The following is a 13,386-nucleotide window of genomic DNA, read 5'->3' on the forward strand; positions in this document are numbered from 1 at the left end:
TTTTTTAATTGAATTTTTATTAAAATTCAAGGATACAACCGTACAAAGCCAAACGAACTTTTCTTATTTGTCACGTGAAAACTTTGGCGCCACTTGATCAAGCTAGATTTTTTTAGACTGCGTGTGCATATGACAAAAAAAAAGGGCGCCGATATTTAAAAAAAAAATAAAAAATACTCTGTAAGAAATTACTTAATTATAATATTTTTTTTTAATTAATTATACAATTAATTTTTTTCTTAAAAAATGATTGAGCGTTATGAGGCGTGCACTTTTGGATTTTCCAAACTTTTTTAACATTTAATAAATATTTATTTGAGAGGAAAGTACATTTATTAATAGCTTAAAAATATTTATTAACAATTAATAAATATTTTTTAACAGTTAATATATATTTATTAAATCCTATGTTGTTAAAAAATCATTTATTAACTATTAATAAAGGTTATTAAATATAAATAAATCCTTCTATCAGTGTATCGACAAATTTAGTTCTATAAATAAGCGTATCTAATTATCTAAAAATTGACAATTAAATAAATTTAATGTCTATGGTCACTAATTGGAATTTAATTACCTCCATTATAACAATAAAGATAACCTGACTCCTTAATACTTTTATATTTATTTTTAGACTTTATTAAAAATTCCTGAAAAATTTCTCCAGGTAAACTGAGTCTACAAATAGCTTTTAAAATAGTCGGATCATATTCAAAATTTAAAAATATACTCATCAAATTTTCAACATCAAAAATCAAAATGACAAAAATTTTGAATTTTAATGGGACTAAAATGATCGTGGATATTTTGTGCACAATAATCTGTAAAAATGGAATTTTTTTTATTTTACAAATTATTTATAATAATTATTATTCAATAATTTTAATAATAATTCAAATTATTTTTTCTAGTAATTGTAGCAGTGTTCACAGTTAATTTTTTTATGGAGCCTCACAAAAGAGGATTTTTTTGTGATGATCAAACATTAATGTATCCTTATATTGCTCATAGTGTGTTTTCAACTTCAAAAGTTGTTATTTTGGGATTTGTATTTTTGTTTCTGGTCTGTATTAATTTAATTTAATTTTTCAATATTTATTGTAAAAATTGTTAATTTTTTTTTAGATTATAGTCACAGAAATTTTCTTAGGAAGGAAAAATAAAAGACAGAAAATAAAATTGTTCGATTGGAAAATTCCCAATTGGGTGTCTTTTAGTTACCATACGGTGAGAGTAAATTTACAAATTAATTTTAAAATAATGATAATAATAAAGCCAAAAATCTGACTTTTTTACGAGTAAGGGGGCGTCCATTAATTACGTAAGGTGTTCTAGGGGGGGAGTGGATCAAGCTAAATCTTACCAAATCTCACTTAGGGGGGAGGGGGGATCTTAACAAATATCACGTAATTTTTTTTTTTTGCCCTCCGGGCGGAAAGTGGCAACTTTGGTCTCACTGCGCTAAACAAAGCTGCCGCTTTCCTCCTTCCTCGGACAAAAAAATATTATACAGCCCTTGGGAAGTAAAAAGGAAACCTCAGATCACATGTTTGTTGACCTCGGCTTCGCCTCGGCCAACAATTACATGTGATCTGAGGCTTTTCTTATTTTCCTTCCCTAGGTGTGTAATATACTATTTTCTCCTGCCTAAGCCGAAAGTTCAAATACCTTCCGCTTGCAGCCGGAATAAAGCAGCAGTTTCTATCCTCGGAATAAATGAACGCGCACGCGCAATAGTGCCTACATCGGCTCTCACGCATTGTACGTTCTTCTCTTTAACACATACTTTTTCCGTCAGCACTTCATGTTGCGTCATTAGTGCAATATACTATAATTATAATAAAAATAATGTAATTTAGTGATAATGTGATTTATGATAATGTTTAGTGATAATTTAGTGATAATGTTATAGTTTGAAAATTTCAAAAATTATCATATTGTACCAAAAAAAGGTTGATTTACATAAAATATGTTAAATCACCAAGTCACTAGAATTATTCTTATATTAAAATTATCATCTAATATTATTATTAAGATTATCCATAATTATTATGAAATGAATACTTATAATTACTATTAATATTTATCAATATGAATATTTGAAGTTATAACACAAAATTAATTTTTTTAATATCTTTACTTAAATAATAATTTTAAATTATTAGTTATGATAATTTTAAATTAAGTCACTAAAATTATTCTTATATTAAAATTATCATCTAATATTATCATTAAGATAATCCATAATTATTATTAAATGAATGCTTATAATTACTATTAATATTTATCAAAATGATTATTTAAAGTTATAATAAAAATTATTCTGTTATTTTCATAACACTAATTATTTTTTAATATCTTTACTTAAATAATAATTTTAAATTGTATTTTTTCTTGACTGGGGGGGCTCCGCCCCCCTGCCGGGGCTTCGCCCCTGGACCCCTTCCATGATTACCTACGATGCTATTGCATTAAAAGATTCGCGAACTTTCGGCTTGGCAGGAGAAAAAATAGTATGTGTGACACGAGACGAAAGTACTACATTCTGTTCCGCGTGTTTGCCACCCTCGCCTTCGGCTCGGGTGGCAATCACACACGCGGAACAGAATGTAGTACTTTCGTCCCTTGTGGCACAATATACTATTCTAGCAGAAAACAGTGTAAAGTTGCGTGAAATAGTATTTCTATAATAAAATATGGCCAAATTTGACACAATAGTGTTTGTCGTATTCGTCTGAACCCTGCAGAGCAGCAAAGTAGCGCTCGATTGTTTAATTTGATTATCGATCGATAGGATTCACTAATTTTTTAGGTAGATTTATTTAGAAATCTATCGGTGGTAGCCGGTCTCATGTCGTAATTTTAATAAAATTTTGTCATAATATGTTTAATTATCTTCAATTTAAACTATTGTTCGTCGACTTTTAATACTTTTTTCAATTTATTTCGTAGTTAAGAAAATTCAAAAAAAATCAAGAATAAATTAAATTTTAGCTTTTATCATCAAATGACTTTAATCTGTAAAAAATCCGATTTTTGAGGTAGATGTCTTTAAATATCTATTTGTTATAGTCAATCTCATGTCGTTATTTGCAAAAATATAATAGAAAATAAATTTTAGGACATTACGGCCTTTTAATAACGTGTTCTTTTCAATAATCAAACAAGAAATCTACCTAACCATGTCGGGTGTAGCCGAATGGCGCTTTTTTTTCTCAATAATCCAACACGTTTACAGCCAAAACATAAATTTTGAAGAATCTCGCGTGAGATTAGGGGAGGGGGGAGGGAGTTGGGGAAAATCTTACGAAATCTCATCGAGGGGGGAGGGGGGGTCAAAAAATTTTCAAAAATGCCTCACGTCATTCATGGACGCCCCTTAAGTGTTAATTCAAATGTGTATTATGTAACGTCCACGTTTTCAAAATATAATTAATTTAATTAGTCCCCGGCTCGAAATTTGCTCGCCGGAGTCCAGGGTCATAAACGGGGATCACATTATCAATAACAAAATATAAACAAAACACTTGATTTTAAATAAATCAAAGAAAAAAGGAAACCTCTTTATTGGCCTGATCATGTTAATAAACGATATAAACAATATAAGCAAATTAAACAATATAAACAATACATTAGAACACTCTTTTCACACATATTTGCGGTTCAAAATCAAGAAACAATATAAGCAATATATACTAATACAATAGAAACTTTCTATCCAAACATACACGACGGTATTCACGGTTCAAATTCAAAAAAACGCGGTCTACAAAATACTAACTAGTTTCCCAGTAACACTCCCCCCCCCCCCGAGTAAAAATGAAATTATTATTTTTTACGGAAAAATAATAAATTTCGTTCGACCGCCGCACCACCGCTGCACCACCGCCGCACCATACCGCCGCACCACCGCTGCACGACTGCCGTTTGGCGGACTATTACGCCGCACGCTAAAAATTTACTCCCCCTAGCATCGCCGCACTACCGCTGCACCACCGCCGCACCAATGCTAAATCATACCTACAATTTCACAAAAAATGGTATCATAATTAATTTATCACGCAATAATTAATTAATAAATAATGCGACTAGAAATCTTTATGTAAGACCTATTGATCAACCTCCTTTTAATCGAATGCCTAATATTAAAAAAAAAAAATTTTTTTAAATCAGGCCAAAGCACCGCGAAATTATTGATTTTTTTAGTCGTATTGTTGATGTAGATTTTTAATTTCGTCCTCGGGTTGCACAGAAGCGGTACGCCTATTGAAATACTCTGAAAGAATTTTAAAAATTGAACTGTGATGGGATTCGAACCTGGATCGTCTGCATGGAAGTCTCGAACATTGCCAACTGCACTGCAAGCCATACTTAACTTAAAAAATTTAGTTAAGCTATTTGAATGATCAACGAATATATTATTTCAATGTATATACCATCAAACAGTGGTATGGTGCGGCGGTGGTGCAGCGGTGGTGCGGCGGTCGAACGAAATTTATTATTTTTTCGTAAAAATTAATAATTTTATTTTTACCCGGGCGCGTCACAGCTGTGGTGCGGCGGTGGTGCAGCGGTGGTGCGGCGAATAGAAATTTATTTACTTGTCACGGCGCTGGTGCGGCGGTAGTGCGGCGAATAGATAAATTCTTTACTTGTCACGGCGGTGGTGCGGCGGTGATACGGCACTTATAAAATAACCAAAATTGTCACGGCTGTAGTGCAGCGGTGGTGCGGCGCTTAAAAAGCCGTGCAGCGGTGTTGCGGCGGTGGTGCGGCGGAATTCTGTTTTTACTCGGGCCCTCGGGGCGACTAGCTGTCATCCCTGTGGGGTCCTAAACTCTACCCTGAGAGCAAGTGGAGAGTATCCTCCTCGCTCCCACCTACACGGCTTATGATCACCTACCGTACCTCAGCTGAAGGCTCCGGCACGGGGAGTACGACACTTTCATCCGGTCGGTTCACGATACTTACCTGGGCCTTGGTCAGACTCCAGGTAGAGTATCATCCTCGAGAATTGCTTGGTGAAGAGTATTCGTCCGAGTAATTCTCCCGAGAAAGAATTGCCTTTTCGTGCCAAAATTTCGGACTTTATCATATTTAAAATTTTTACTTAAAGCGAACGAAATTGGAAATTTATCGCCATCTGTACGGCGTCATCGAACGAGCATTTGAAAATTATTATTTATTATTTGAATGAAAAAAACTTTAATTTATATATACATAATGGGTCATGAAGAAAAAAAAAATTAGGAAAACGGTTGACAATGAAGGCCATCCCTGCAACTTCCCGCTAATTCCGTTAATGCCTGGCCGCTTTTTTGAGCTCTTCGAGCTCAAAAGTACAATCTGTGTGTTGTTTTAAGCTCTCCGAGCTCAAAAAGATACCTTTTCTATGCTTTTGAGCTCTTTGAGCTCAAAAGTCTGATAGAAGTTTCATAGAACTATAATAAATTCTAGATAAATTCTATATCTAGATTTCTGAACTTTAAATTCAAATTTTGGAAAAAGAAAACAAGATAATGAAAAATTAATTTTTATTTCCTACAAAAAAAGTTTTGATATAATTTTTTTATATTTTTAATGTTTAACCCAGAATTTTGAATTAAAACTTTAAAAACTTAAATTTTTCCTTTATTCTTAATTTTTTTTAAATATAATAATAATTATAATTATAGGGAGGTTATTATGGAATCGGTACCTTAACAACTTTATTAATCGGTGACGTAATGAAATATTTTACCGGAAGATTGCGTCCAAATTTCATGGAATTATGTAAACCGAGCATTAATTGCAGCTTGCCGATTTATCAAAACAAATATATCACTCCGGAACAATTCGAGTGTAAGAGCGCTTACGGAGATTCTGGCGCTAAAGAAGCTAGGTATTATTAATAATTATTAATAACAATAGTACTTATTAATAATTGTTACTAATAATTATGAATATTATGAATAATTATTAAAAATTGTTTATAATTATTAAAAATTGTTAATAATTATTAATAATAATCATTACTAATAATTATTAATAATGATTATTACTAATCATTATTAATAATAATTATTACTAATAATTATAACTAATAATTATTATTAATAATAATCACTAATAATAAACATTAATAATTTAATCAATGATCATAATTAATTATTAATAAATAATACTAATAATTATTAATAATAATTATTACTAATAATTATTATTAATAATAATCATTAATAATTAATCAATGATCATAATTAATTATGAATAAATTTTTTTAGCCTATCATTTCCTTCAAACTAATAATTATTACTAATTATTAATTATTAATACTTATTAATTATTAAGAATTAGTAATTATTAATTAATAATAATTATTACTAATAATTAGAGACAGGAAGTTGGCGTTTTTTCTGTATTAAAATTTTAGGTTAAACATATGAATGCTCATTTAAACAACTGCGAAAGTCCTGGCCCTACTAATAATTATTAATAATTATTACTAATAATTATTACTAATAATTATTAATAATTATTACTAATAATTATTAATAATTATTACTAATAATTATTAATAATTATTACTAATAATTATTAATTATTACTAATAATTATTAATAATCATTAATAATAATCATTAATTATTAATCAATGATCATAATTAATTATTAATAAATTTTTTTAGCCTATCATTTCCTTCAAACTAATAATTATTAATTATTAATACTTATTAATTATTAAAAATTATTAATTATTAATAATAATTATTACTAATAATTAGAGCCAGGAAATTGGCGTTTTTTCTTTATTAAAATTTTAGGTTAAACATATGAATGCTCATTTAAACAACTGCGAAAGTCCTGGCCCTACTAATAATTATTAGTAATAATTATTAACAATTATTAGTAATAATTATTAATAATTATTACTAATAATTATTAATAATTATTTTAATAATTGTTAATAATTATTACTAATAATTGTTAATGATTATTATTAATAATTATTACTAATAATTATTATTAATAATAATCATTAATAATTAATCAATGATCATAATTAATTATTAATAAATTTTTTTAGCCTATCATTTCCTTCAAACTAATAATTATTAATTATTAATAATTATTACTAATAATTATTAATAATTATTAATATTTAATCAATGATCATAATTAATTATTAATAAATTTTTTCAGCCTATCATTTCCTTCAAACTAATAATTATTATTAATGATAATAATTATTATTATTAATAATTATTACTAATAATTATTAATAATTAATACTAATAATCATCATTAATAATTATTACTAATAATTATTATTATTAATAATCATCATTAATAATTATTAATAATCATTATTAATAATTATTAATAATAATCATTAATAATTAATGAATGATCATAATTCAATATTAATAAATTGTTTTCAGACTATCATTTCCTTCAAATCACGCATCTTGCGTCACTTTCTTCGGCGTCTTCTTAATCGTAAGTAAAAAATAAAAATATAATTTTTAAATATTATAATTTATTAATTATTTGCATTGCAGTGTTATTTGCAATCACGCATGACTAGTAGCGTCTTAAGAATACCTAAGCACATATTTCAAGCCGCTCTTGTCTTGATGATTTCATTCATTTCAATGACGAGACTCTCGGACTATAGGCACCACTGGAGCGACGTTGCTGCGGGAATTTTAATTGGTTCCGTAAACGCTTTAATTACCGTAAGAATTTTTATTTTTTTTAATATTCTAGATGACTTTATTTTTTATTTATTATGTTTGTTTATTATCAATAAATATTTTCAACGCAGGTATTTTTAATGGCCGATTTATTTAAAAAAGACGAACCAGAAGTCGAGCATGATTATCAACTCGACCATGAGCAGCAATGTGATATTGATAATTATATTGAAGACTATAATAATAATACCATTAATGTCTATCCTAAAATGGACGTTGAGATGATTATTTGATAATTTATTTATCAATTAATTCTATAAATAAATTTTTTATTGATTTAATTTTTTGTTATTTTTTAATTGACGAGTTTGGAGATTTGCAAAAATATTTTTTTTTTGTTTAAATAAAATATTTTTATTTATAAATTTCATTTTTTTATAATTTTTGTTAATTAAATTTATTGCAAAAATAATTTTTATAACAAATTTTGCATATTTTGTATGAAATTGAATGAAAAATGAAATTTTTGCAATTTTTAAGTCCACAAATTTTCATTAAAAAAATTTTTTTTTTATTTTTGTAAGAAATTATTTTTTTTTTGTTAAAATGAAATTTTTGATTATAATCATTTAAGTGAAAAATGTATTTTTTACAATTATAAAATCCATTAATTTTTATTGATTAAAATATTTTAAAAAAAATTTTTTTTTGAGAATTTTTAATTTTTGTAAAAAATTTATTTTTTTGGAAAAACATAATAATTTATTTTAATTATTTAAATAAAAAATTAACAACCTTGCAGACACTATGTGACTGCTGTGACGTATGAACTATAAATGAATAAAATTTAGCTTTATTGAATAATGACTTTTGTTAAATTACACTGTAATTTCTTAAATATTGACGTTTTTAAAGATATAATCTTATCCTTATGTTACACTTATCAAGAGCTTTCATTTGAGTACCCACATGCATTTTTGATATATTTTTCATATTTACATATATTTAATATATATAAATATACAAAATACATGAAAAATTGAAGTGGGTACTTAAATGAAAGGTCTCTAAGAGAATAATGTCGTGGTGAGCTTATATCTTTAAAAATATCATCAGTTAACAAGATAGTAATGTTAGTTCTTAATTATTGACATTTTTAAAGATATAAGCTCATCCCAATGTTACACTCATCAAGAGCTTTCATTTGAGTACCCACATGCATTTTTGATATATTTTTCATGTATACATATATATAGTATATATTTTGAAGATATAAGCTCATCCCGATGTTACGCGCATCAAAAGCTTTTATTTGAGTACCTACATTAGTGTGGCGCAAAAAAACCGACTATTTTTTTTTTTGAGTCTCGAGTGAAAAAATGTTAGTTTTTGATATTTTAAGAGCCCTCACCAAAGGACAGCTTGAAAAAAAATTTTTAAGAGGTCACTCCAAATTTTTTAAAATTTCAAAAATCGTCAAAAATCGATTTTTTTTTTTTAATTTTTTTTCTCGTTACGGTATAATTTTATAGACCAAAAAAAAATAAGTTTCTGAAAGTTTCAGTTCAAAATTTAAATTTTGAATGGTCGCTCATAATTTTTTTTTTTTTTTCTTTAATTAGTCATATCGCCGACTTTAAGTGTTGGGAGTGGTACGTTGGGATCTTTTTGGTTTGAAAAAATCTTAACCTACGCGGCAAGGTCAAATCTCAACCAAGCTGGTTTCTAAGACCAGCTTGGGATTCGAACCCACGCCTGGCAGTTGATTAAATAAAATTATTAAGTTAAAAAAAATTATATTTTCTATGTTGTGCTTGATTTTTAGTTCATCTCGTGATGTATTTTTATCGATTATTGTACTAAATAAAAAAAAAAAATGCATGGAATTTTAATTTGAATGGTAAAAGGTCGCTCGAAAAAATCCAAACTAATGCACTAATAAATTAAAAAAAATTATGAGCGACCTTTCAAAATTCAAATTTTGAACTGAAATTTTCAGAAACTTATTTTTTTTTAGTCTATGAAATTATCCCGTAACGAGAAAAAAAATTAAAAAAAAAAATTTGATTTTTGACGATTTTTGAAATTTTAAAAAATTTGGAGCGACATCTTAAAAATTTTTTTTTAAGCTGTTCTTTGGAGAGAGCTCTTAAAACATCAAAAACTAACATTTTTTCACTCGAGACTCAGAAAAAAAAATAGTCGGTTTTTTAGCGCCACCCTAACCTACATGCATGTTTGATATATTTTTCATACTTACATATATATAATATATAAAATATATGAAAAATTGATGTGGGTACTCAAATGAAAGGTCTCAATGAGTGTAACATCGGGATGAGCTTATATCTATAAAAATGTCAATAGTTCACAAGATACAAGGCCATTTCTTAATTATGTATCTAGAGATAGAGCATTTTTCAATGCAGCTTAAATTTCACGAAAAAAACCTATTTTATCATGTGACTATTCTAGTCACAAAATTTTTCTTATTCTCTTAATAATATAGATTATTTTTTCTACAATTTTTAAACGTCAATTGATTTTTTAATTGATAAATTAAAAATATTTATTAAAGAATAGATATTTTATGTTTTCGACGTTAAATAAATTGAGCTTTCAATGAAAATAAACATGTATAAAATAAAACTGAAGACAGATTGAGAACTAGTCCGTTTTGCTTGATATACTGTCGTAGTCTGTCGTGTGTCTTGTCATGACTTGAGTCTTATTTTACAAATTTTTAGACGGCTGCTCAGTATGATAATTTAATATTGTTTAATATTAATTTGCAATTTATAAAATTAAATTTCTACTTTTTTAGTCTTGCTTCTGAAAAATAAAGTTTTCTATTTACAATTTATAATTTAGAAATGATTACAACTGCACTTTTGAGTGGAGTGAACATCAGAAATAAGTTACAGCTTGTAAACAGGAAGAATTATTCGAGGGAGGAGTTACTTCAATAACTCGAGCATTATCTGGAATTCCGATGCAAAAATATAAATAAAGTTTAAAAGTATAAGTATACAGTAAATTTAACAGTTGGACATTTGCCTCATACTCATGAATAAAAGGCTCGAGAGAAAATACTAAGTACATACAGGACTCGGTACTTGCTCACTGGGTACTTGCTACTTCTGCTGATCACTCTCTCAGATGAATAACGATCCTCTAATATTACTTACAAATTTTTAAATTTATATATATTTATGTTTATTGTATACTAAAAAAAATATAAAATATTCACTTGAATTTTTTTGGAAATTATTTTTTGCTGATCCCCGGAGAAATTTTTTTGCTCATTTAAATTTCATAGAATATTTTGAGTGTGGATAAAATTTATGGATCTTAGGATTGCAGAAATTTTTTTTTTGTTCACATAATTTTTTAGAGAAAGAATTTGAAAAAAAAAAATTAATTTGTCATTTAAAAATTTTATTGGCTTAAAAATTGTAAGAAAATCAATCTATATTATTAAGAGAATAAGAAAAATTTTGTGTCAAGGATAGTAATGTGAAAATCGGTTTTTTTAAGTGAAATTTTGCTTTATTAAATAATGAATTTTGATGAATTGCACTGTACTTTCTTAAATATTGATCTTTTTGAAGATATAAGCTCATCCCGATGTTACACTTATCAAAAGCTTTCATTTGAGTACCCACATGCATTTTTCATATATTTTTCATATATACATATATATAAAATATATAAATATATGAAAAGTTGATGTGGGTATTCAAATGAAAGGTCTTAATGAGTGTAATGTCGAAGTGAGCTTATATCTTTAAAAATGTCAAATTATATCTGTAAAAATGTTAAAATTCGATATTTTGATTTTATTATGATTAAAAAAATCAAAATTCTTTTTAATAAATTAAAAATTTTCTTTAAAAATTTTAATAAAATTTTTTTGTGATTATTCTTAAGAAAAATGATTTAAATATCAATTTTAATCATTATTTTTTAATATTAATATTCAAAGATAAATTATAAAATGCATTTTGATATATTTTTCATATATACATATATGTAATTAATATATTTTAAAGATATAAGCTCATCTCGATGTTACACTCATCAAGAGCTTTTATTTGAGTACCCACATGTATTTTTGATATATTTTTCATATATACATATAGATAAAATATATAAATATATGAAAAATTGATATGGGTACTCAAATGAAAGGTCTTGATGAGTGTAACATCGGGATGAGCTTATATCTTTAAAAGTGTTAAATTATATCTGTAAAAGTGTTAAAATTCGATATTTTGATTTCTTTATGATTTAAAAAAATCAAAATTCTTTTTAATAGGTTTAAAATTATCTCTAGAAATTTTAATAAATTTTTTTTTGTGATTATTTTTAAAAAAAATGATTTAAATATCAATTTTAATGATTATTTTTTAATATCAATACTCAAAGATAAATTATAAAATGCATTTTGATATATTTTTCATATATACATATATGTAATTTATATATTTTAAAGATATAAGCTCATCCCGATGTTACACTCATCAAGAGCTTTCATTTGAGTACCCACATGCATTTTGATATATTTTTCATATATACATATATTTAAAATATATAAATATATGAAAAATTAATGTGGGTACTCAAATGAAAGGTCTCGATAAGAATAATGTCGGGGTGAACTTATATCTTTAAAAATATCAATTCATATCTGAAAAAATGTTAAAATTTGGAATTTTCATTTTATTATGATTAAAAAAAATTAAAATTCTTTTTAATAAATTAAAAATTTTCTTTAAAAATTTTAATAAAATTTTTTTGTGTTAGTTCTCAAGGAAAATGATTTAAATATCAATTTTAATGATTATTTTTTAATATCAATACTCAAAGATAAATTATAAAATGCATTTTGATATATTTTTCATATATACATATATTTAAAATATATAAATATATGAAAAATTAATGTGGGTACTCAAATGAAAGGTCTCGATAAGAATAATGTCGGGGTGAACTTATATCTTTAAAAATATCAATTCATATCTGAAAAAATGTTAAAATTTGGAATTTTCATTTTATTATGATTAAAAAAAATCAAAATTCTTTTCAATAAATTAAAATTTTTAATAATTTTTTTTTGTGATTATTCTTAAGAAAAATGATTTAAATATTAAATTTTCAATATTAATACTCAAAGATAAATAATAAAATGGATTTTGATATATTTTTCATATATACATATACATAATTTATATATTTTAAAGATATAAGCTCATCCTGATGTTACACTCATCAAGAGCTTTCATTTGAGTACCCACATACATTTTTATATATTTTTCATATATACATATATATATATATATATATATATATATATATATCATATATATATATATATATATATATATATATATATATATATATATATATATATTATATATATATATATATATATATATATATATATATATATATAAAATATATGAAAAATTGATGTGGGTACTCAAATGAAAGGTTTCGTTGAGTGTAACATCAGGATAAGCTTATATCTTTAAAAATGTCAATAATTCACAAGATACAAGGTCATTTTATCATATAAATACACGCCACAAATTTTTTAAATTTTCTTAATAATATAGATTGTTATATAATCATATAATGAAAAATTCTTGTCTTAACTTTAATAATAAAAATAAAATAATTTAAGCAAAAAAAAATCGATATACATTCGT

General features: G+C 25.7%; 1 protein-coding gene across 1 annotated transcript; it reads left to right on the forward strand.

Annotated features, from left to right (window-relative positions):
- The first annotated feature begins 747 nt into the window (after positions 1-747).
- LOC123270192 (putative phosphatidate phosphatase) lies at positions 748-7,968 on the forward strand. Its single transcript, XM_044736136.1, has 7 exons — positions 748-823; positions 912-1,063; positions 1,126-1,227; positions 5,676-5,881; positions 7,421-7,478; positions 7,541-7,717; positions 7,807-7,968. Exons 1-7 carry the CDS (start codon positions 760-762, stop codon positions 7,966-7,968), a joined length of 921 nt encoding a protein of 306 aa, XP_044592071.1. The 5' UTR covers positions 748-759.
- The last annotated feature ends 5,418 nt before the right edge of the window (positions 7,969-13,386 follow it).

The sequence above is a fragment of the Cotesia glomerata genome, linkage group LG8, assembly GCF_020080835.1.
Source record: "Cotesia glomerata isolate CgM1 linkage group LG8, MPM_Cglom_v2.3, whole genome shotgun sequence".
Classification (NCBI taxonomy): domain Eukaryota; kingdom Metazoa; phylum Arthropoda; class Insecta; order Hymenoptera; family Braconidae; genus Cotesia; species Cotesia glomerata.

What these genes read in the sequence shown, in the direction of transcription:
- LOC123270192 (XM_044736136.1), top strand. Translation starts at nt 760, where the DNA reads ATGACAAAAATTTTGAATTTTAATGGGACTAAAATGATCGTGGATATT. An exon ending in TCTGGCGCTAAAGAAGCTAG is followed by an intron (nt 5,882 to 7,420) that starts GTATTATTAATA and finishes AATTGTTTTCAG; the next exon opens with ACTATCATTTCCTTCAAATC. An exon ending in CCGTAAACGCTTTAATTACC is followed by an intron (nt 7,718 to 7,806) that starts GTAAGAATTTTT and finishes TTTTCAACGCAG; the next exon opens with GTATTTTTAATGGCCGATTT.